Source organism: Erinaceus europaeus, chromosome 4 (assembly GCF_950295315.1).
Source record: "Erinaceus europaeus chromosome 4, mEriEur2.1, whole genome shotgun sequence".
Taxonomy (NCBI): domain Eukaryota; kingdom Metazoa; phylum Chordata; class Mammalia; order Eulipotyphla; family Erinaceidae; genus Erinaceus; species Erinaceus europaeus.
The window spans coordinates 76,165,085-76,190,661 of NC_080165.1; the positions used below are offsets into that span (position 1 = coordinate 76,165,085).

General features: G+C 36.2%; 1 protein-coding gene across 1 annotated transcript in view; it reads right to left on the bottom strand.

Annotated features, from left to right (window-relative positions):
- Positions 1 to 9,916: 9,916 nt before the first annotated feature.
- The window catches only part of ADGRB3 (adhesion G protein-coupled receptor B3), a 923,209-nt gene continuing 907,548 nt past the window's right edge, over positions 9,917 to 25,577 (bottom strand). The window contains exons 28-30 of the mRNA XM_060189990.1: positions 24,334 to 24,369; positions 16,430 to 16,534; positions 9,917 to 10,729 (exon numbers count right to left, since the gene is read on the bottom strand). Of these exons, the coding sequence (XP_060045973.1) occupies positions 10,541 to 10,729; positions 16,430 to 16,534; positions 24,334 to 24,369 (330 nt within the window). The 3' untranslated portion in view covers positions 9,917 to 10,540. The remainder of the gene's footprint in view (positions 10,730 to 16,429; positions 16,535 to 24,333; positions 24,370 to 25,577) is intronic.

Genomic DNA, 25,577 nt, shown 5'->3' on the forward strand with positions numbered 1-25,577 from the left:
TCAATAACCTATTGTTTTCAGAATGAGGATCTTTCATTTCATTGGTTAAGTTTATTTCTAATCTTTAGTTTTTTAAACCTTATTGTACTATATTGACTTCTTTTTCAGGAATTTCATCATTAGTTTATAGAAATGCTATTGAAGTCTGTATGTTAATTTTGTATAGCAGGGTATTCTGTTGATTGGATCCAACTTTTTTTTTGCTTTTAGAAATTTCTATATATAAATTCATATCAGCTGCATATAGAGACCATTTTACTTTCTCTCCAATTATGATATATCCTTGCCTGACTATAGTACTATGACTTCCTATACTATATTTATTTAGAGTACCAAAAGTGATCACTATTAAATTCCCTGATATGGCAGGGTAGGCAGACTGGTATCTAGGGTCTGAAAGGTTCATTGTTTGGCAATCAGAAACAGACCTAAGTTTTCACTGGATTTCTCAGGTCCATGTACTGAGTGTGCTGTGCATGTAGGGGATTTATAGGCTGTGCTCTATTTGTGTTATCAAAGTTGTTTCATAAAAATATTTTATTTATTGAAAATATATATGATAGAGAAACAGAGAGAATACTGCTCAGCTCTGATTTATGGTGGTTCTGGGGATTGAATCTGGGGCCTTGGACTCTCAGGCATGAAAGTCTTCTGTTGGGAGTTGGGCGGTAGCACAGCGGGTTAAGTGCAAGTGGCGCGAAGTGCAAGGACCGGCAAGGATCCCGGTTCCAGCCCCCAGCTCCCCACCTACAGGGGAGTCACTTCACAGGCGGTGAAGGAGGTCTGCAGGTGTCTATCTTTCTCTCCCCATCTCTGTCTTCCCCTCCTCTCTCCATTTCTCTCTGTCCTACCTAACAATGACAACATCAATAACAATAATAACTACAACAACAATGAAAAACAACAAGGACAACAGAAGAGAAAATAAATAAATAAAATATAAAAATATCTTGCATAGAGTTTTAAAAAAAAAAGAAAGTCTTCTGTTTAGGTAGTCTAAAGGCTATATGCAGTGATGAATGTCTAGGAATTAGATTCATTTTCTGGGCACAGTAGAAAAAAAATGAAGAACTAAAGCCTGCGAAACTTTTGTTGTTTTAATTTAAGCCAATTTATGTCCCAAATTTTCTAACCAAATGAGGTTCTGTTCTTCAAATGTTCTTCTCTGCCTGTTCATGTCTCAGCTCACATGCTGGACTACACAGTTTTCAGTTGTTCTTACCAGTTCTTTAGATCAGAAGCAACTGAAAGGTATGTTTGGCCGAAGTAGAAATATATCCCAGTTCTCTTCTCTGGGTGTAAAAGGAGAGGTCACTTCAGACTCTTCTCAATTTTCTGAATAGACTCTGAGGTCAAGAGGGTCTATGACTAGCTTTGTTCTTAGCTTTGAGTTAATCTGCCTGCATAGAGCAGAGGAAGTCCCCAGCTCTGTTACTGGTTTTGTTTTAGGAACTATTGGCTCTGCACTATTACCTCTTAACTGAAATACTGCTGAGTCCCACATCTTTCAGTAGTTGTCACCAGCCCCAAGTGGCACTGCAAGATACTATCTTCAAGAGATGAAGTTGTAACAGAGTACATTGCCTGAACATGGGCAAGAGGGCTCTAGGATTGGCAACACTCTTCATTTGCTGATTGAAATCAGATGTATCTGTACCCCACACCCATGTTCCCATATCAGAGTGTGACCCTGACTTGGTTCTTTAGGTGAGCAAAATCACTGGTTAGAATTAATACTTAGGCATGCATGCATGAATGATTTCAGGTATCAATCTACCCCCAAGTTCCAAGTGTTGGTTGATTTCAGGACTATCCCCATTTCACAATCAGATTCTCGGTTACTCTGCAATTGCAGTTACCCTGCAGTCTTGTGGTGATAGAGTTGGAACTCCTACAAAGCTAATAATTCAAGAATAAGACAACACTTGTTCTTGTGCCTATCATTTTCCCCCACTGGAACAAAGGGTTAGTGTAGCCTTTTTTATGAAGGGCTGCATTGACCTAGGAGAAGGAAAACCTAGACAACCAGCAGCTGTTTCCTCTTACCCTTCTTTCCTTTTTTTCCAATATTTTATTTATATATTTGCTTCTGTATTTATTAGAGACAGAAATTGAGAGGAAATGGGAAGATACACACACACACACACACACACACACACACACGGGGGGGGGGGGCAGAGAGAGATACCTGCAACACTGCTTCACTGCTCAAAAGCTTTCCTCCAGCAGGTGAGAACCAGGGGCTTGAATACAGGTGCATTCAGTCAGGTGCATCACCACCATCTCTTCTCTTACCCTTCTGATGTATTGGGTTGTAATAGTCTGTCCTGATCTCTTATGCAGGAGGGCAATTCAACCTCACTCCTGTGCTCTAAGATTCTCACAGTAATATCTTCTTGGATTACTAACTTTCTTCAAATAGTTCTTCTTGTAATTGAGGAGTAAGTCATGCTTTCAGATTGCAGTCACATTGGAGATCAAGATATGTGTGATAAAATCAAACTGTGTTGAATTACTTTTCATATTAATTGCCTGGCATCACTTCCTTATGAACTAGATATGCAACCTATCTCTGCCCACAACATGAAGAAATTAAGATATGACTAAACTTCCACGGAACTTTATAACGTGATCATGAAATATTGGCTGGGAGTGGGGTGATAGCACAGCGGGTTAAGCGCAGGTGGCGCAAAGTGCAAGGACTGGCTTAAGGATCCTGGTTCAAGCCCCCAGTTCCCCACCTGCGGGGGGGGGGGGTCCCTTTTCTTAGGAATATGATTTTTTTTCTCTCAATACTTTCAACTGTTTTTATGAAAACTATCCGTATTAGGAAGGAAATCTGCTTTCCTCAGTTTACTATTTAAGTGCTAATCTCATCCTACCATAAAAGTATCTTCACAATGACATCTTGACTAGCTTTTTACCAAAAATCTAGATGTTGTGATCTATTCAAGTTGAGACACAATGTAACCATCACATTACCCTTCAAAAGGGAATCTAAGAGTTATCTTTGCAAAGCTTAGGGAATTTTGAGGAGGGTTTTGATAAAGATCTGGTCATGGAATAAAGCATGAGGAGTCATCAAAGTCATGTTTTTGCACCTTGTGTTTCTACAGAGGAAATGTTGGTAATTATTATAGGGACATTGATCTATGTAACTAGTTGTAGTTTCTGTATTTGCAGTGGCTGCTAGGAAACTCAGAGTCATAACTTGGTATAATCTAGAGAAGAGTCTGGGACCTCCCTTATGAAATATATGTAACTATAATTGTTCTTCCTTACATTTGTATGGACTTTTCAAAGTGTTCCCAAAACACAGTCTTCATTCTTTTCCTTGAAAATCAAGTCATTAAAGTTTTTCATGTTGGTGTGTCCCTGACCATATTCTATTCACTGTTTAATCACGGCCTCCTAACACAGTATCTATTTTGCAACTGATTCTAACTAAACATTTGTTGACTATATATATGTGTGTGTGTGTGTGTGTGTGTGTGTGTGTATCACTTCGAGCCATAATATATTATTTATTTTTACATAAGAGCAATAAATACTAAATATTTTAGTTAGTTATTTTGGGGTAACTATAATAATGGATTAAATCATGAATAAATCTCATAACTAAGCTAATTTTTAGATACCAATCTATTAATTTACCTGCAATTAAGACTACTTTATTCCACTGATACCTTATACCACTGTACACAGGCTTGGTTTTTTTTTTAGTAGTAGTTTAATATTGATTTACAAAACCATAAAACAACAGGGATATAATTCCACACTATCCTTACAAGTACAGTTCTGTGTCCCCATTTCCTACATTGGAAACTACAGTGATTCTCCCAAGTTCACAGAAATGGGTTGATATATATATATATATATATATATATATATATATATATATATATAATTTTTACCATGGTTCTGCTTTCTCTTCTAAGTTTACAACTACTCCATTACTACTTTGGAATGTCCTTACTTTTTTTTTTCTTTTCTCTCTGTGTCCTGGTGGAATTGGGGTTCAGAGCACTCTAGTCAACTTTGCTTAACATTTGTTTATTTCCTTAACATTTATTCTCCTCTTGGAATATGAACCAAAATTCTTTATGGGGTGCAAAAGTGGGAGTTCTGGCTCCTGTAATTGTTTCTCTGCTGGACACCAGTATTGGCAGGTTGATCCATTCCCCTAGATAGGCTTCTTGACTCTAGTCCTCTACCTCTGTTTTTCCCCTCCTGAGTTATTTACTTCCAAAAATGAAACAAAACAAAAAAAAGGGAAATTCTTTATCTGCTAACTTTAAAAAAAAAGTTTTTGGGGGGGCCAGATGGTGGCGCACGTGGTTGGACACGTTACAGTGCACATGACCCAGATTCGGGCCACAGGAGGAAAGCTTCATGAGTGGTGAAGCAGGGTTGCAGGTGTCTCTCTCCCTCTCTATCTCTCCCTTCCCTCTCAAATTCTGGCTGTCACTGTCCAATAAATAAAGATAATTAAAAAATTTAAAATGAAAGGGAGAGAGACAGACACCTGTAGATCTGCTTCACCACTTGCAAAGCTTTCCCCCTGCAGGTGGGGGCTGGGGACTCGAACCCTGGTCTTTATGGATTGTAACATGTGCGCTCAACCAGGTGCTCCACAACCTGTCCCCAATATCTACTACCTTGAAATGCAGCTATTTATAAAAGTCTCTTCCCAGTTCAGAGTACAGAAAGATCTTTCTCAAGGACCATGACTAAGCAGCACATCTATCTCCTAGTTTCTGTGGGACAGTAGAGAGCTAACTTCATTAAGCAGCTTCTCTTTCTTCTTTATTATTTTTTTTATTTTTCCCCTTTTTGTTACCCGTGTTGTTTTTCGTCATCATCGTTATTATTGTCATTGCTGTTGTTGTTGTTGTTGGATAGGACAGAGAGAAATCGAGAGAGGAGGGGAAGACAGAGAAGGGGGAGAGAAAGATAGACATCTGCAGACTGCTTTCACCGCCTGTGAAGCAAGCCCCTGCAGATGGGGAGCTGGGAGCTTGAACCGGGATCGTGATGCCAGTGCGTGTGCTTTGCGCCATGTACGCTTAACCTGCTGGGCCACCGCCCGGCTCCCTTTTTATGTATTTATTTATCCTTTTTACAATGTAAAGCTTTGTTGTCTTTAAAAAAATCATTAAAAATATATTATACTAGAAAAAAAATAAACTTTTCCACTTACCAATCTGTCTCTCTTTTTTTAAAATCACTTCCTAGTTTACCTTACCTTGGTTTTAACTCCCACACTTTTTTTATTATTGTTGAAGCTATTATTGTTATTTATGTCATTACTGTTAGATAGGACAGAGAGAAATGGAGAGAGGAGGGGAAGACAGAGAGGGGGAAAGAAAGACACCTGCAGACCTGCTTCACCGCCTGTGAAGCGACTCCCCTGCAGGTGGGGAACCGGGGGGCTCAAACCAGGATCCTTACACTCGTCCTTGTGGTTTACACCAAGTGCACTTAACCCGCTGTGCTATGGTGCTACTCCCTATCTTTAAGGCAGTCCCTACAACACTACCAATAAGCTGATGACAGAGCCCACTGCCTGCTTCTTAGGAGTCATCCTTTCAGGAGTCTTTTATTTTTTTTAAATTGCCTACAGGTGCTAACGCTGGTGCTTGGTGCCAGCGCTATGAATCCACTGCTCCTGGGAGGTTTTTTTTTTTTTCCTACTTTATTTTTATTTGACAGGACAGAGAGAAATTGAAAGGGAAGGGAAGACAGAGCGAGAGAGAGAGGAGAGAGAGAGAGAGAGAGAGACACCTACAGACCTGCTTCACCACTCAAGAAGCATCCTTCCTGCTCATGGGAGCAGGGATTCAAACCTGGATCCTTGCTCATGGTGACAATCGCCCGGTCCCCCACATTAAGCAACTTCTCCAAGTATGAACTACCTCTTATCAAAAGAATATGAAAACACATGTATTTCTTTTGGTTTAAGTTAATTAGAAAACACAGATGACCTCCACTTCCTACATTTGTGCCCCCTCCCCTCCGGACTTAACCAGGCCCCATCCTAAATCTTAAGACTCATTTCAGCTATTTGTTTGAATGTAGCTCAGTTTTGGTCTCCCTCCTTTCTTGCATTATGATCCTATCTGTTGTTTTGTTTGTTTGTTTTTTGCTTTGATATTTGAGTACTACTGAATAGTGAGTCACTTAAAATGTTTTAAAGGGGGTGACGAGTGGTAGCGTACCCGGTTAATCACACCTGGCTGCAAAGCACATGTATTGGCATAAGGATCCTGGTGAAGCAAGTCTGCAGGTGTTTATCCTTCTCTCCCCCTCTCTGTCTTCCTTTCCTCTCTCGATTTCTTTCTGTTCTATCCAACAATAACAACAGCAATAACAACAAGGGCAACAAAAGTGGGAAAAATAGGCTTTAGGAGCAGTGGATTCGTAGTGCACTGAACCCCAGCAATAATACTGGAGGCAAAAAAAAAAAAATTAAGGACTGACAAGTCTAAGTGGCCATTTTATTATTTAAGAAATATCAGTATTTCTCAACCAATATCTCAACATTTGCAAGTTGTATGGTATAAAGCTACAAATAAGCAGTCCAAGAGATGATTGGTAAATGAGGAATTAAGGAAAAGTAGGCATTTTCATTAACCTTTTAGGATTTACTACTTTCAATTTAGATTTTTTTTTTCATAATAAGTCATGGTTATTGGGGTCAGGAGGTGGCACACCTGGTTGAGCGCACATGTTACAATGGGCAAGGACCTGGTTCAAGGCCCCAGTCCCCACCTGCAGGGAGAAAGCTTTGTTTGGCAGTGTTGCAGGTGTGTCAATTATCCCACATTCAGTTCTTTCTAGTACTCTTCTCTATTTAAAATTTCCTTTAAAAAAAAAAGTCCTTTCTACCTGGTGGGATGCATATAGGGCTTACATTTGGAGTGCTCTTTATTGAAATGGCCCCTCAATTCCTCCTACAGAAAGCTTTTGCAAATAAAATCACTTATTTAAGTATGGATTTATTTTTGATACCTGAAAAAATGATAATTTTTATTTGTCACTTTGTTCTGTCTCTGCACTTAGTGGTTTTCAGTGTTTAAAATTCTTGGCTGCTGTGTCTCCACACATATAAAGTGCAGAAGCATCTGGGAGGGAAAGATGATCTTCTCATTATGAAAAATGTTTAAATTGACATGTTAGAGACATATTTGTTTTATATTCTTTGAAGTGCTGCAAATTTGTGGAATTTAATTAATTTTGACATAGATAACTCAAAAACCAAAAGATGATCAAGGTTTTAAAGAGCTGGAAATGCTTCACAGATTTATTTTCTAAAGCAAGGGTTTGAGTACGAGTTTTTTTTTCCTAATGGTTTATTGTTTATTTTTGTTGTTCTTTGTTTTGGTATATATATATTTTTTTCCCCAGGGTTACCGCTGGGGCTTGGTACCTGCACTACAGACCCACTGCTCCTGGAGGCCATTTTCCTTTTTTTTTTTTTAATTGGATAGGAAAGAAAGAAATCGAGCTGATAGTGATCCTAGGTATGTAAACTATCTTCTAGCTCCATTTACAGGGTTAAATCCTTGATTCATATGCTAAGCTAAGGATGATGATATTTAGAGAAATAATTGCATATTAATGTTAACATTTGCTTCACATATTTATGTTATATATTTAGGAAACATGAGCTACCTAAACATGCTCTCAAGCCTATTGCCTAACATGGAGGTAAACACATAATAGTTGCTCAATAAACACTTTTGGATATGTGAGTGGTGACTGCATACAATACTAAAATAAATTCCACAAATAATTCAACAAACATTTATTGTGTGAACATTGTTGTGCTAGGTCCTTTGGGAAATACAAAAGTGGATTAGACATGAATCCTGCCCTCCAGACACTTACAGTCCATCAAAGGATATCAGAAATTTGTATAAATAACAAGATAGATTTTTAAAAGTCCTAAAATTAGGTACAGAAGTAGGGCCGTAAGAGTCACAGGATAAATTATTTTCTAGCTTGAAAAACCATGAAAATTTGTGGAGATGAAATGTCAGGTGTACTTTGAAACATAAGTTAAATTTGAGTCTCATGGAAGGAAAAGCACTTCTAGTTTTAGGGTACAAAACCTTATAGTTCATGATGACCGTGAGGTGAGTTCAGACGAAACTGGTATTAAGAGATCAGTTGGTACTCAACTATGTGTGAGCCAAAAGATTTCAGAAGAATAGGTTAGCAGAGGGCTTCTTTGAAATTATGATTCCTTAATATTTGTCAACCTATATTTTTATCCCTAAAGACCAAAAGAAAAAAAAAAGATTTTGGCAAGTTGGCATTCTTCCTCATAGTAAACAAAAATTTTACCCTAACATTTCTAAGTATGCAACTACTGATTAGCAGCAATATATTAATCTACTATTGAGTCACTAAAACTAGAGAAAAATAGTAGTGAAAAAATAAACAATTTTGCTGTATGACAGTAATTTTTTTACAAGAAACACTAGTCTAATATGTTGAATTTACTTTTCAAAACACGTGATTTTTTTTATGTGCTTAAACATATGCTTATTGTGGCTTTTTTACCCCATTAAAATTTGACAGTTTGGAATTGATGAGCTGCATACAAGGTTGTCAATCACTCTATGGGTTACTGAGATGGAACTGGGAATATGGCCATGGAGACAGACAGACAGACACACACACACACACACACACACACACACACACAGACATATATACATATATGTGTGTGTATATATGTATGTATAGAATGACAGATGAGGGAAAAAAATTACTACTCTACCTATCACCAGAAAATCATCTTATAAATTTAATAGGCATTTAATATTACAATTACATTATGATTAGCATAGTTTTATTTTATTGAAAAATCAGTCTTTAGTTTTTTATACTTTTTTCATAATGATATCATTTAATCTTTAAAATCTGATTAAAAATATAGCTTTAAATTTTTTACATTGATAATACTATATTATAAGTATCTGACAGGAGTTCAGCCTGAGCTCGGCAGACTTTTAAGGCTTTAGCTTTGTGGCGCACTTGAGTGTTGAAGCACCTTTGTCTCTGACTCATGATCTATTGACCATGGGTAGCAGAAGCCATTTCAGTTGAGTTTCTGACAGATAACAGACCGTGCAGCTTAGGTTTTAAAAAAAAACAACAACATAATTTGAATAAACATTGCGGGAAATTCAATAACCCTAGTTTCTTCTCCACTTTATTTCCCTCAAACTGCAAAATCCAAATTCAAAGGAGTGTAAAATTGTTGAAATATTTCTTACTGTATTTCCTTTCATGCAACACCAGGCAGCAGGGAACATCATGGTGTGGCTTTGACATTAGAAAGGACCCCAGGGAATATATTTTTTTTCAGTCAGTTCACCTCAAGACTACCCACTTTTCAACTCAGAGATAAAGCATTCTACTAAATAGATCCACCCCTCCTCCCCCTTTTCCTTCTGCTAGAGGATAACATGTCCTAAAATCCTGAATAAGTTAATTTCTTGTATGCTATAAAGAACTGTAGCATAGGTAGTTTCTTTTGTAAAACATGCAGTAAACTTCTTGTACATTTTCCCTGTATTTCTTGTATGTTAACTTACTGTTTTCTACCAGTTGTTTCTTTGCCACAAGGTAAAAAAAAAAAAAAACAATGTTTATGTAAGAATATGATGGCAGCAGATTTCTGATAAGCCCCATTTACACAGTACAGTGTTCAAAAGGGTTTTTGAATAGAAAATATAGCACTATACAAACCTAGTATTACATTTTGAGAAATCATTAGCCTCAAAGGAATAATAATGGTATGCTATTAAAATCATGAATACATTTTTCAGTATCTGTCTTGAAATAAAAACTTTATAAATATGTAAATTTTGTTCAATAAATCCAAAATAAAATGCACTAAAAAACTGGTATGTAGACAAAAGTTTATTTACACCATACAACATTTTAAATATTTTATACACAGCTGCAGCAGAGAAAGCTACTCAGAGCTTTCCAGAGAAAACTGCAATAATAAAGATGTGAAATATATTATTCATATAAAAGTGAGATTATTACTTTATTGCATTTAAAGCAATGAAGAATGTAGCTCAACAAACATTCATTTAATGACAAAACTTTGCTTTTTATATTATAAAGTAAAAAGTGTAGTAATGGCCAAACAGACTGTTATAAACTTTAAAAACTGCATAAATATATACATTGTGCTTCATGGTGAAGTTTTTTGAAAACTAAACCATATGAAGCGGTTACAACATGAATCGTTGCTTGAGGTTTATCTATAAAGATTACCTTACAAATCCATTCCACGGGTACTTACAACACAGGATGGTCAGAACTGTACACCTGGTCCTCCCTCCACTAGCCTGTCTAGTGAGAAGTTACCATATGCAAATTCCACTGACATTTGGCACATGTAGGTCTTGACGTAGGATAGTCACATTGTCCAGACAGAAATGTCAGGTTTTCATAGTCTTAAGTGTCAGTGCAGTAAATTGGTTCATCTCCAGCTCAGTTCATTTCTATTTTGTTAAACTTCTGTTTGAAAGTCACCCTCTTGCACATCCAGAGGCAAATTCAGACATTTCTCCCATTCAGCTGGCCTCAGTTCCAAAGCGTCCTTCGCCTCTGTATCTAAGACATTGATTGTGGTGTAATGTTGGTATTCACTGGGGTTTTTGAAAGTGTCCCATGGATTTTTATTTGGCGCTGGGGTTTCCTGTTAAGAAGTGAAAGAGAATCATTTATTTGATAACCAGGATTGTAGCTTGTTAAAGGTTCCAGGAAGAGAGCTTGTTTGTAACCTTAATATCATTAAAATGATTCAAAGATGATTTGAAATCGTGGCCAGCTGCAGGAAATCATTTTGGTTTTCTTTCATTGAACAAACTGATAAGCACCTTCCTTAAGTTATTCTATAATTTCCCATCAGTCAAAGGAAGTGAATAGCTGTGTGGAAGACAAAATAGATGTTTTGGTTTTGTGCATCCTGTGAAATGTCAGTATGGTTTTATGTTTAAGTAAGAAAAGGTGTTAAGTCTTCTCTAAGAGCAAATGCAGAAAACTTAAGTATTTTAGGGCATATTATGGAACTTTACTTAAACTTAGTATATTACATAAAAATTGTTTTCAATAACTATATTTGCTCATTTTTTATATTTGCCTTAGTTTTTCCTCTTTTTTTCCTTTTTAGACTCATATTTTGTTTTTTTTTAATTTTTATTATTATTTATTTTCCCTTTTGTTGCCCTTGTTTGGTTTTTTTTTTTTTTTTTTTGCCTCCAGGGTTAATGCTGGGGCTCAGTGCCTGCACCAGGAATCCACTGCTCTTGGAGGCCATTTTTTCTCCCTTTTGTTGCCCTTGTTGTTGTAGCATTGTTGTGGTTATTATTGTTATTGTTGATGCCGTTTGTTGTTGGATAGGACAGAGAGAAATGGAGAGAGAGGGGTAAGACAGAAGGGGAGAAAAAGACACCTACAGACCTGCTTCACTGCCTGTGAGGCAACTCCCCTGCAGGTGGGGAGCCGGGGGCTTGACCCGGCATCCTTATGCTGGTCCTTGGGCTTTGCACCACCTGCGCTTAACCTGCTGTGCTACCGCCCGACTCCCTTTAGACTCTTAAAGTACTGCCATATTCCTTTGTAATATTTTTTGTTTATGTTGTTCTTTTCAATATATTTGTGTAGCACACTAGCAAAATTATTTTCCTTGCAAAGACCACACTTTTGAGGAAAACATCCAGAAATAGTAAAGGTTTTTAAAATCTCTACAAGCTAGATACAATTACTACTTTCTCACAGATTTATGAATTTACAATGCTTCGCAGCAAACACCTTCTTATTAATACTAAAAGTTGCTTAATTAAGACTCCACTCAGACTGTGTTAAAGTTTCTCAATAAATATGTTGGTAGATTCTATTTGAAGTTTACATATTCTGCTATTTTTCAGATTTACAATAGACTTTGACTTTGAATTAGTTGAACTAAGATGAGTAACATCAAAGAACTAGAAGGAAATCATGGGTGAAGGCTCATAGAACTAGAATGAAATCCTGAGTGAAGGCTCAAAATAAACATTAAAACAACTGATTATTGCAAGTGTCATTAAACATTACTTCCCTTCCCTTCTCCATATCCCCCTTCACTTTCTGTTTATTCCTTTAATTTTTTTTTTCTTTCACCACTTTTCAAGATGTTAGCTGATTAGAATCAAGTAGTGGGTAGAACAGAAAACAGGTACTTGAACTATTACTTGGGGCACACTAAGATATTTACTATTACTCAAGTATGAGTAAACAAAACAATTTATAAAATATACTTATATTAGATGTCTTTGGCACTTATTGACCTTGATCATGAGATTGTACAAAGCAAGAAATAATAATGTAATAAAACATTAGCATTTAGGAAAGTGTATGTATTTCTTTTGTTTATTGTATCAGGGTATCATGAACTATGATCAGTAACTTTATAGTCTGTCTTCCACATCTTTCTCCTCTTTTTTATTTTTTTAAATCTATTTATTTATTATTGGATAGAGGGAGATAAATTAAGAGGCTAGGGGTATGGATCAACTTGTCCAAGAGAAGCAATTACAGAAGCCAGACCTTCCATATTCTGCACTAAAGAATTTTGATCCATACTCCCAGAAGGATAATGAATAGGGAAATTTCCAGTGGAGGGGATGGGACTGAATGGAATTATACCCCTACTATCTTACAATCTTATTAATCATTATTAAATCATTAATCATTTTTAAATGAAAAGGAGTGGTAGTAAGAGTTTAGTGCTCAATAGCTATTAATCTTCCTCTTTGGTTATGTGACAACAGGGGAGACAGTAGACTAGTATTTGGAAGTGACTGCAACACTTCCAGTGGTCCAAGTGAATAACAAGCTGTAACAGCATCAAGAGATTATTGTTTTATAGTGAGAGCTACTCAACAGAGAATGAATTTTAATTTAAAAAATGTAATTTAGTATAAGTTGTTCGATTTACATAGCTTCATGTATTTAGTTATTTTAGTATGAGAAACTAGAGCATTGCTCTTTTTTAATATTTATTTACTCCCTTTTGTTGCCCTTGTTTTATTGTTGTTATTATTGATGTCGTTGTTGTTAGATAGGACAGAGAGAAATGGAGAGAAGAGGGGAAGACAGAGGGAGAGAAAGATAGACACCTACAGACTTGCTTCACTGCTTGTGAAGCAGCCCCTGCAGTGGGGAAAGCTGTGGGTTCAACCAGGATCCTTACACTGGTCCTAGGTGCTTTGTGCCATGTGCGATTAACCCGCTGTGCTACTGCCGGACTCCCAAATTTGTTTGTTTGTTCGTTTGTTTGTTTTATACCAGAGCACTGCTCAGCTCTGGTTTATGGTAGTACAGGGGATTGAACTTGGGATTTTAAGCCTCAGGCATGAGAGTCTGTTATGCTATCTCCCCCTGCCCTGTTTTTTTTTTTTAAAGGAAACAAACTGAAGAAAGTGTGACAAAGGCTCAGTAATTCACAAATTTCTAATTCAACATGTGTGAACTTCTAGAAATGCTAATTTAATCTTAAAATGCAGAATTAGAATGTTAACAGAATATGAAAGTTCAGAACAAAATAAAGTGTTACAAGATTGCCAGGGATTTTCCATAGTTAATGGGTCCAGGAACACATGGTAACTTGTGGATTTCTCCTCATTCCTTTCTCTCTGCTTCTCGCCCTGTGTCTTCCAACCTATCAATCTTCATATGAAGCGAAAATGAGTATGTTTATTCATAAAAATCAAGAATTTGGAGAAGTGAATTGGGGAAACAGTCATAGTCAATGCCTTTTCTTTTATAAGTGAATGAAAAGTTGCTATGCTTGGAGGCAGAGGAACAAACTAAATGATCTTTTGGTTTCTTTGTTTTCCCAAATTCTACATAATTATCATCATTTGCGGTGCCATCCAGGTGTTGTAAGTGGCCAGACAAAAAGTAAAAGACAATTTTAACTTTTAAAAATGTCTTTCTCCATCCAATTATGACATTCTTCATTAGCAGTGTGCCACTATGAATTATGTGACTGAATCAAGGATAATGAACTCATTCACATACCCCCTATTAGTCAAAGCTGAATAAAGAACTCTTATTTCTGTTCACAAATATTTAGGACAATAGTCAAGCAGCAGTAACAACTCTATCCTACTCACTCTTGACTTCCCAAATAGTAAATATTTATAAATCTTTTCTAGAAAAAGTGGCTATAGAGATGCATATGTAATTAGCAGACTATTTTGGTTGTCAGGAAACTGAGATATTTGTACCATTAATGATTTAATACCCAGACTGTAGAATAAGGGGAAATTACAATCAGATTATAGCATTTAGCCAGCTGTTATCTGTTGCATAAGACTTTCAGATTTGTAAACATAACCTCTCCTTTAAAAAACTGAAATCTTTTTATTTCAATGTTAGCTTCATCTTTCCAAAATGAGTAGATATAATTTCAGTAATGCAATTCTCATTTACATACTAGTAATTAGTGGCCTCGTATTAGGAATAGATGAGAAAGAACTACTATTTATGAATGCCTTTAATATGCCTAGAACTTTTGGCGATCATAAGCAATGCATGATTACTGCTGTAACCATGACTAATAAATGTATATATTAATATATAGCTATATACATGAACTATATTTCTCATAAATCTTATTTAACAAACATAAGCTATTGCAGACATATATTAGATCAATAGCAGCTATTTACTGACAACATAACACACCAGCACTGTACTAGTACTGAAAGAATTAAATCATGAAAAAAAAGTAGATAAATTCTAATCAAGAAGCTAAAACTAGGACTCCTAACTCTGATGAAAGAATCACTAGGGGGCCAAACAGTGGGGTACCTGGTTGAGTGTATACTCAGGTTCAAGAACTCAGGTTCAAGTCCTCACCACCAGTATGGAGCAAGATTCTGGGGCAGTGCTGCAGGTGTCTCTCTCCCTGTCTCCCCCTCCCCTCTCAATTTCTCTGTGCTATCACATATAAAAAAATATAATAAAAAAAGAATCATTCAACTTAGGTGATCAAACACCATATGTTTGAATTTGGATAAAATGGGTCTGAAGTATGTAGATTCACATCAGAGTTTTCTCTCTGATGATTCTGCATCTCAGGATTCAAGTAAACTCAGATGATTCTTAATGAATCTATGAGGTACATAAGCATCAGGATTTCTGGTATGGAGTTGTGTATGTCCTGAACAGTTCTGCAGATACTGAGGGTTGATAAGCTGAGATCAGTGGGTTCAAAAGTTTTATAAATATTTTTATTGCGTGGGGAATCAGTACCCCTAGGCTCCTATGCTGTTGAAGCGTCAATTCTATGTGTATGCATATGATACATTGATATGAAAATCTGGAATGAAGAACAGTAGTATCAGATGGCATCTTGAGCTATTTTATAATTGAGAGGCTAAGAAGCTAAGCTCAGGTATCCTGCCCACTTTGAGAAATGCTAGGAAGTCATCTAAGTAAGCATTACTTAGATATTAAATACTTTTTTGTATACTAAATTAGCATTAAAAACTGTGGTTTAAAAACCTAAGTGAGGTAGGGCCAGGTGGTCAGTCACCCAACTGACTGCACACTTTACCACATGTGAGGACCCAGATTCAAGTCCCCACCTGTAGGGGAGAAGTTTCATAAGCTGTTAAGCAGTGCTGCAGATATCTCTCTCTCATCAACAAAAGAGAAAAAAATGGGGGTGGGAATGGCCACCCAGAATGATGGATTTGTCATTCAGGCACTGAAACCCAATAATATAACTCCGATAGGAATTGAAAACAAAACAAAAACTAACTAACTAAAACCTGAGTAAGGTAATTGCTCATTATCAAACAGCTCTTGGTTGAGTGTTTGACTGGTATACTGATTTCCCAACTATTTTTATACTCTTACAGACAACTAAGTAGTCTTTTTTTTTTGTAGCTGAAACTATGCTATGCACATAATAACTATAAAATATCATTATGCCAAAGCCAGAATTATAGAATGTAAAGAGGTTATAATCAGTTGCCAGTGTGAATTTTCTGAAAACAAAACATATTGATTGATTATTGTATCAGGTTGCATACACACATACAAATTAACTAAATCTGAGCCAATGATAACAGTGTTAGAGAAGGCAATATGTGTTTGATACATAACTAATCTCAACTAAAGCTCAAAAAAGAGCCTGTGAAATGTGAACAAAAATTCTTGGAAACATAGTCATTCCTAATTTGCCTCTTAGCAGTCACTATAAAGTATATTTTGAGGTCCCCCCACCCCGTTCTCCATTCTTGTCTTCCCAATAAAATTAGGAGCTCCTACAAGGCAGATATGGTAGATGACATTATGTATTGCCCGGTGATATGTCAGGCACTGAGAAGCAAATCACACTTACCATACTGCTTGTATTTGGTATATCCCGAAATCTGTCCAAAGTTTGAAATTTTTGATTTAGTTCCTGAAATAATTCCATATGCCTCTTCCTTGTGTGCATGACCTTCTGCAAAAAAGGATGCTCTGATTAAATTTCTTTTACTGTACAACTCAAATTAGTAATGCTTTTGCTTTACTTAAGAGAAAATCATGTCTTAGAGGAACCAAAAGTCACTACAAAGGCAAATGCATTGCACCATTCTAGTCTTATAGCCAGCACTTGTTGAATACGAAGAACTGACTTCTTCCACTTAAAAGATTACCCTCCAAAAGTTTTCTCTTGTGGGTTCATTAAAATCAGTAGCCATTCCTGTGCAAGATTTTCTTCCATCATTCCAAAGTTAAAGCTATTTTACAAAAATTGCTGCAGTCTAAAGTAACGTTTTAAATTTTGGACTTGTAAAGCAGCTGATTTTTTCAATACCTACCATGGGAAATGCTACACTTTTATGTTTTATTTCAATAAACACTAAATTCCTAGCTGACTGCACTAAAGGGGGAACTCAATCCCAGGCCCTGCTATTTAAGATTGACTCAAAACACTAAAGTGTCTGAAATATAGATGGGATCTAAAATCTTCTGTTTTAAATGTGAATAGTGGTTGAGCTTTGCTGAAGGAAAATTTGACCCATAGGCTTCATATATTTGTTTTTAAGATGATAGGGAAACTTGGCAATTAGAGTTCGGAGTATAAATTGTGTGGCTGATGAGTTAGTAAAACCATAGATACAAATATTCTAATATTTATCACCCCAGGTTACACTTTTTCTCCTAACTTATAGCTAGACAAATAGAACCATAAACAAAGTTGACCCTGAATCTCGTCTAGCGCATTTAAAAGAACAAGTAACAATCATTACTTTAAAGGAAATGTGTTTCTCAATTTTAAGTTTTTAAGTTCAAGCCAGTATTTTAGTGTCTCCAGGTGGAAATATTTTATAGGATTCTAAGTATGTGCTTAAGAATTCACCATTTGTTCATGTCTGTTGTGTAGTTATTATCATACTGAAGCTACAATTTGAACATTTAGTCAATTCCTTCAATTATCCAGTATTCCCAAAAGTAAGGATTCGTTTTGAGAAAGAAATATATCTTTGGGGAATATATCAAAGTTGTTTAATTTTCCTTTAAAAAGATAATCACAAAGAACCCTTGTGAATAATAAAGGCAAAAGGGGAATGCAAATTGAATATTTAATGTATTTAATCTATTCTCTCCTTTGCTAACTTTTATTTTCTATATTTATTGACAATAAATGTCAATGTGACAATGCTCTCTGTGACAATGCTCTCTTCCATTTTCACTAACCCACTTTAATATCATTCTGCTGTTTTAAGTCTTGCTATAATAAAATTATTTTATCATTGCTTCTCTTGTCTGTAGAAGTTGGTTGTGAAATAATGTAACTGAGGATAAGAACATGGCAACATTACTCATGACAGAGACATGAAACATAGCAAGCAATTATAGAGTGATTACCTGCCCATCAGTGTGGGGGGAGAGTACAGGAATTAGATTTACAAAGAAACACTGAGCAAATATCATTTGATTGGCTGGTGGTGGCTGATGGAGATTTATGAGAGGTAGTAATATAACAGTCCAGTGGTAGAATTTTGAGGGCCATATAGCTAGCAAAATTCCTATATTAGAGACAAGGTAGACATATCAGGTTGACCACTTATGTTACCGTGCACAAAAATCCAGTTTCAGACTCCCTGGTCTCCAGTTGCAGGAGGAAAGCTTCGCAAGTGGTGGAGCAACACTATGGGTATCTTTCTCCCTCTCATTTTCATTAAAAAAAAAAAAAAAATTGTTTCCCTCCAGAGTTATCACTAGGGCTCGGTGCCCAAAACTATGAATTAATATACTGCTCCAGGTGTCTGTTTGTCTTATTTTTTTCTTCACCCATTTTATTCAATAAGACAGAGAGAAATTGAGGGGGGGAAGATAGAGAGGGAGAGAGAAAGACACCAGCAGACCCGCTTTGCCACTTACAGAGGTCTTGGCAACACCAATGTCCAGCAGAAAAGCAACTACAGAAGCCAGAACTCTCACCTTCTGCACGCCCAAAATAATTTTGATCCATATTCTTTCAGTGGGGGAGAAGTAGTAGGAGAAAGATAACCAGAGGGCTCTGAGCTCCAACTCGATCAGGGCCCGGAGATATAAAAGGAAAAAGGGAGGGATATTTGGATGTAGTAATAGTTGTATGTGTGGCTTGGAAAGAAAGAGAAGATGGGCCCATAGAAAAAGTGGGCAAATATATACAAATATAGACAGATAGTTGTAGAAATAATATTTAACCCATATCTACAACCTTAAGAGAACTGCTATAGCTTACAATGGAATAGGGATTCAGAACTGTGGAGGTGGGAATGGTGCAGAGTTGTAACCCTGCTATTTTGTAAATCAATATTAAGTCACTAATGAAAACACAAGTCGAACCTGAAATGGAATTGGAGTATTACACCAAAGGAAAAGACTCTGGGGTGGGTGGGTGGGTAGGGAGAATATAGGTCGATGAAAGATGATGAATGACATAGTGGGGGTTGTATTGTTAAATGGGAATCTGGGGAATGTTATGCATGTACAAACTATTGTACTTACTGTTGAATGTAAAACATTAATTCCCCAATAAAGAAATAAATTATTTTTTAAAAAAAGAGAACATAGGCATTAATCACATAATAACTCAAATAAGTGTAAAAGTAAATTGTGACAAGAGGAATAACAGGCATCTGATTAGAAGATTTTAGGCTAAAAAAGAGAAGGATCAATATGGGACTATCTCACTCATAGAACTTAAGAGACAAGGAAAGAAAGAAAGAAAGAAAGAAAGAAAGAAAGAAAGAAAGAAAGAAAGAAAGAAAGGAAGGGAGGGAGGGAGATAGGAAGGAAGGAAAGAAGAAAGGGAAAACACAAAGTAAAACTTGAAGTGTTTGTTGTATTGCATCAAAACAAAAAACTCTGGGGGAAGAATGCAAGGGGGAGGGGGCGTCCTGGTGCATGATGATGAAAAAGGATCCAAGATGGGGAGTGAGAGTGCTTTGCTGACACCTATCACAGGAAAATGAGAAATCGTACCCATGTGTTAACTACCAAACTGTAAGCACTAACCCCTCAATAAAAGACATTGTTTTAAAAGTTTTCTGGGGAGCCAGAGACAACCCGAACTGCCCCTGCAGCTACAGACAGACTATGGCCCACATAGTCAATGACTGCCACCTCTCCAGATTCAAAGGAGGTCTCGAAACTTTACATCAGGCTCAACCTATGTTGACTGGCTACGGAAGAAGGGCAAACGCTAGAAGGAGAAGGAGAAGGAGAAGGAGAAGGAGAAGGAGAAGGAGAAGGAGAAGGAGAAGGAGAAGGAGAAGGAGAAGGAGAAGGAGAAGGAGAAGGAGAAGGAGAAGGAGAAGGAGAAGGAGAAGGAGAAGAAGTAGTCTTGGGCCAGATGGTGGCACACCTGGTTAAGTGCACACATTATAGTGCACAAGGACCCAGGTTCAAGCCCCTGGACTCCACATGCAGGGGAAAGCTTCACAAGTGGTGAAGCAGGGCTGCAGGTGTCCCTCTGTCTCTTTCCCTCTCTATCTCTCCCTCTCATCTCTATCCAGTAATAAATAAATAAACTATTTTATTTTTTAAAAAGTGGGTTTTTTTTGGGGGGGGGGTAAGGTTCAGGCGGTAGCTCAGTGGATTAAGCACACATGGCACAAAGCACAAGAAGTAGTGTAAGGACTTGGGTTGGAGCCCCCCCCAGCTCCCCACCTGTAAGAGAGTAGCTTCACAGGTGGTGAAGCAGGTCTGCAGGTGTCTGTCTTTCTCTCTCCCTCTCTGTCTTCCCCTCCTCTCTCCATTTCTCTCTGTTCTGTCCAATAACAATGACATCAGTGGCAGTGATAATAACAACTACAATAGCAATAAAACAACCAGGGCAAAAAAGGAGAAAAAATGGCCTCCAGGAGCAGTGGATTCATGGTGCAGGCACCAAGCCCCAGCAATAACCCTGGTGGCAAAAAAAAAAAAAAAAAAGTTTTCAGTCTTTATTGATTCATTGTAATGGCTACCTTAACATGTTTTCTTAACTGACTTTTGTGAAAAATCTTAGAACGACTTATAAAACATTATAAGCATGATAAAATTCAATCTCATATAAATTATCAATTTAGTATAACAAGAATATATTTGATACTCAATATATATAAAATTCAGATTGCTTTAGTACTAATGCTTGCCAATATCATAGTTACTTGTTGTAATTAAGACAGCTGCTAAACAGCTGCTAAACAGCTAAACAGACACTCAGCTAAACATCATTCAGCATTTTTGAATGTGTATGAACCTCTATTCTGAAGTTTGGCAACCAAAGTGTTAAAAAGAAAAAAAAAAAAGGCTCTTCTGAATACCTTATATCATGGATCCCTATCTTCCACTTTATTTTTTATTACTTAGAAACACAATGTTTGAAGCCCATTCAGTGTTGATACTACAGAAAAGCATTATGTTGTGAATTATTTCTAGTATAGTTTTGATAATTGCAAATAATCAGGATTTAAACTACTTGTATATCTTAAACTTCTACTATAGCCCAGACAACCTCCTAGATTAATACTTAGGGCATATCAAAACTGGACAAATTTGGATTTAAATCTCATTTCATTAGTTTCAAATTGTGTGATCTAATGCACAAAAATAAATATATTTTAGACTGTTTCAGTACTCAGGATAACTTTGCAGGAATTGTTTAGATGATTTTAAAAGGGCTCTAAATCACTTATCAATGGAGCACACAGATAAGAGGCCTCTTAAGAAACAGTAGTGATTATTATCTCTCTTAATCCTCACAATACCCCTGGGAGGTAAGAACCATTATCTCACTTCACTGATTAGGAGACTCAAGCTCAAGTGCTAAGTAAGACTCCAAAGCTCACACAGGTGGTGGGAGAGCTGGAATATATTCTGAAATTCACTTCTCTTTAGGTGCTGCTATCATATATGCATTCCCTAGATTCAGGGAGCATCTGCCTTTAGACCATTTATTGGAGGTATTGGGAAAATCATGATGTCTTTTTCTGTGTTTCTATGCAAAAATGTGTGGTGATTTTTCTGACAAATTGAATGTCTCAAACTTTCTCATGCACATAGGCTGAATCTTTGAAATGTTGACTCTCTTAAAAGCTTAGACCAGGGAGAACAGAGGCAACCAGTGACATTACTCTATAAGACACAGCTATATATAAATAATTTCAAAGGACATAAATTATGGTGATGTTGTATATGATACAGCAAATCCTAAAAATGGGACTTTTTTCAATTAAATTTGATGATTCTATATATCCATACTTCCACTGTCTACATTTACTACTATAAATTTATGGTTTCTTATTCCTGTATGGATAGACCTGCCAACATCCATCTCCATCAGGATAAAGAATAGGGAAGCTTCCAATGGAAGGGATAGAATAAGGAATTCTGGTGATGTGAACTATATGGAATTATACCCCTGTTATTTTACAATCTAGTGGACTTTGGAGCCACAGCTGCCTTTAGCTTCAAGAGGCAGCAGCTTGCAACCCGGGATTCTCTGGATAGGGTAGGATACTGGGTTGTCTGTAGAAGGGTGAGCATGGGCTGGTCAGAGTGACACCAAAATATAGTGCCATAAATCTCTCTTGGGCTGACAAATGGAGGCCAGGGTGACAAATAATCTTTTGATTATTTCTGAGCTCACCCCCCCTACCCCAGAACCAGCCCCCAGGAGCTGGACAGCCACTTCTAGCAGGATCCCCTCTGAGATTTTTCTTTTTTTTTTACCAAGATTCCTGGCAAACGCTAGAAGAAGAAGAACCACCAAGATTCCTGGCTCACCAGGGGTGTCATTCCAAGCCTCTTCCTTTAACTTCTCTCTCTCTTTTTTAAGTGTCTGGAGCTCTTTTTGAGTGACAAAATACCTGACCAATCAGAGCCTCATCCCTGCCTGGGAAAGACTACCTGGAGGTTTTTTGTTGTTGTTGTTGTTGTTTGTTTGTTTGTTTTGATACTTCTTACAATTGGCTGTCTTTGCTCTGGAGTAGTCCAAGCTGCAGACTGACTGTTAGGGGGTTTTTACTCTATTTTATTTTATTACTACTATTATTATATACACATGTCCCTTTTCCATCCACCTTCTTCAGGTTGATCAAAATTAACCATTGTTGTTTTTTCCATTGCTAGGTGATTGGGTGTCCTATCCATTGTGAGAGGAACTTGTTTCTCTCTACCTTTTCTCTCCACTCTCCTTATTCCCTCCTCTTAGCTAATTAAAAAAAAAAAAACTCTTTCCTTTAACTGCTCTTCCTTTTCTTTCTTTCAGTCTTTCTTTCTTTTTTTTTATTCTTTTCTTACTTCCTCCTTCTTTTGTTTTCTGAATTCACTGATACTTGCTTGTGAATTATTTTGGGGAATAAATCTGACTCTGTGTGTATAAGTCTTCTCTACTTCCCTTTCTCCCCTTTCTATCCCTAGAATTTGTAGTGGACAGTAGATTTACATAATTGTCTATTCTTGCTTTTCCTTTTTTCCTGTGTCTTTCTTTTTCTTTTGTTTGGTTGCTATTTTTTCTTGGACTGGAGGTGTTGTTTGGCTAACTGATATCGGTTGAACTTGCTTCAGTTACTATCTTACAATCTAGTTTGTCATTATTAAATCATTAAGAAAAAAAACCTGAAAGATTAATATTTGTACCCTAAAAAATTAGACTATAATAACATGTTTACCCTGTGCCAGGCTGCTACAACAAAGCTATATCAGTACTAAGATTTGCTATATAGTCATGAGGCTAGATTCATTATCTTTTTATCTTACACAAATGGTATTTAAATATTACCCATAAGAAGACCATTTTGCATAGACTTCTACTAGATTTAAGAAAAATTACAGCTTGTTCATTATTGCAACATACAAAAATAAGTCTCATTTGTGATATCTAACATTCACTTCTAAACTATGAAATTCATTTACACAAATGTGATGGCTGAATTATGTGTTTCTATATTCTGTGAGACTTTCATAACTTTAGGAATATCAACTAGACTATTGAGTTCTATGTTAGCATCACAACAGTATAAATATGCTAGTGAAGTTTATAATTTATTATATCCAATTATGTCAGCAGGCTATGAATCATATCCAATTATCAAGATGCATAAGTACATTTTATGTGATGCTCAGACATCATTAATTTTGTGCTTAGCATAAGCTGCTCAAATGATATGATTTCAGTAATTTCTAGCATCACTATGATAACATCAATATAAATTTACTGTAAATTGAAAAATGAACATCTTCATCTTGTTTATATCTGTGAAAAAACATTTAACTAAACACAAGAGCACACTGAACCAACACTTGCTATTGGAAAAAAGAATCTAGAATATAATACAGAGTTTTATTGATGGAGATTAGGGAAATAAGTCACAGAGAAAGCTATACAACAAGTCAAAGGACCCATTCACTCTCTCGAGGTAGTCATTTAAGCAAAACCCATGTCTCATTGTTTTAAATAGAGAAAATCAAGAAACTTCATTCTTACATATCAGTAACTAATTTGACTAAGTTTAAACCAACAATAAATTTTTCACTTAGCATGTATAAAGTGGATTCATTACTTTGTCTGAAAAATCTTAGTTTAGTATACATCAAAGCAATTAGATATTACATTTTTCTATGATTATTTTAATGAAGTCTTTAATTAAATTTGAATGATATATCATTTAATTTCAAAAAGGGATACCTTTACAGAGATAGAGTAATACACCTGAGTAATTATATATCAAGTCTAAATTCAAGTAATTAAAATAATTTCAAAAAATGATTGGAACTTACCTCAAAGTCTAGGTCTGAATATCGTGATTTTCTTCTCTGTCAGATTTTTTTTAAAAGAAGAGAAACCAATAAGTTTATGTTTAGTCAAATAAAATGAAAAATATTTTCAATACAAACTTTATTTTCTTTGTAAATAAGTAATTTTTATTTCAAACTATTTCATCTACTTTATTCCATTTTTACTAGTAAGAATTCACACACAAGAATCAATCTTGAATGAGATTTTCAGTCTACTACAACACAGAGGATTAAGAATAATAGGAAATATCATCTGGCCAATTCAAAATCTTCCACTAACTAATAGTCTGTTGAATTATTTTTTTAAAAAAGATTTTATTTATTTATGAGAAAGATAGGAGGAGAGAGAAAGAACCAGACATCATTCTGGCACATGTGCTGCTGGGAATCAAACTCAGTACCTCATGCTTGAGAGTCCAAAGCTTTACCACTGTGCTACCTCCCGGACCACTAGTCTGTTGAATTCTATTATTTCTCTAAGTCTTATTTGCAAATTTCTTTTGTATTGGGTGGGAACCTCCTTCTATTTATACTTTCTAAGCCTTAGGGGCATAATTTTATTTTTTAATCTTTTTAAAGATAGAGTATGAAAGAGAATAAAACACCCAAACTTCCTTCAATACTGTGGGAGTCAGGCTTGCAGCACACTACCCTGTTCCTAGGACAACAAAATAGCTCATCGAAGTATTACTTCTAATTCAGTAAAACAACTAAATGATCCAACCCCCACCAAAATGCACCTGCAAATGTATATATGTCATGGTAGTCTTCTATGGCACTGATTCTGAAATCGTCACTTAATCTAGTTGTAGATAAACATGCATTAGTAATAAGGAAGTAGGTCTGGTAAAATCAGGAAGCATGAGTAAAATGAAACTGATATGTCAGTAAGCATGGTATGCTTAGCACTGGCTCCAGTAAGTCATGGAATTCTTTTAATAATTATGAATTGAAGGAGATATTTGATGAGTGTAAAGTCTTTAAATTTTCTAGTGAACAAAACCATCTTCCAATATAGTTAATTTATAGTTAACCTGACGTTTTTCATGAGGGTTTCAGAGTGAAACACAGGGGAAATTAATTAAAAACACGTAAAATTCAGGCAGCTGGAAAAAACACTTAAACCTTTGATTCACTTCTATTTTATTTTTTTTCCACTCTGCCTTTATCTCAGTGCCTAAACTCTCACATTCAGTCACCTAATAGGAAATCTTAACAAAATGGGA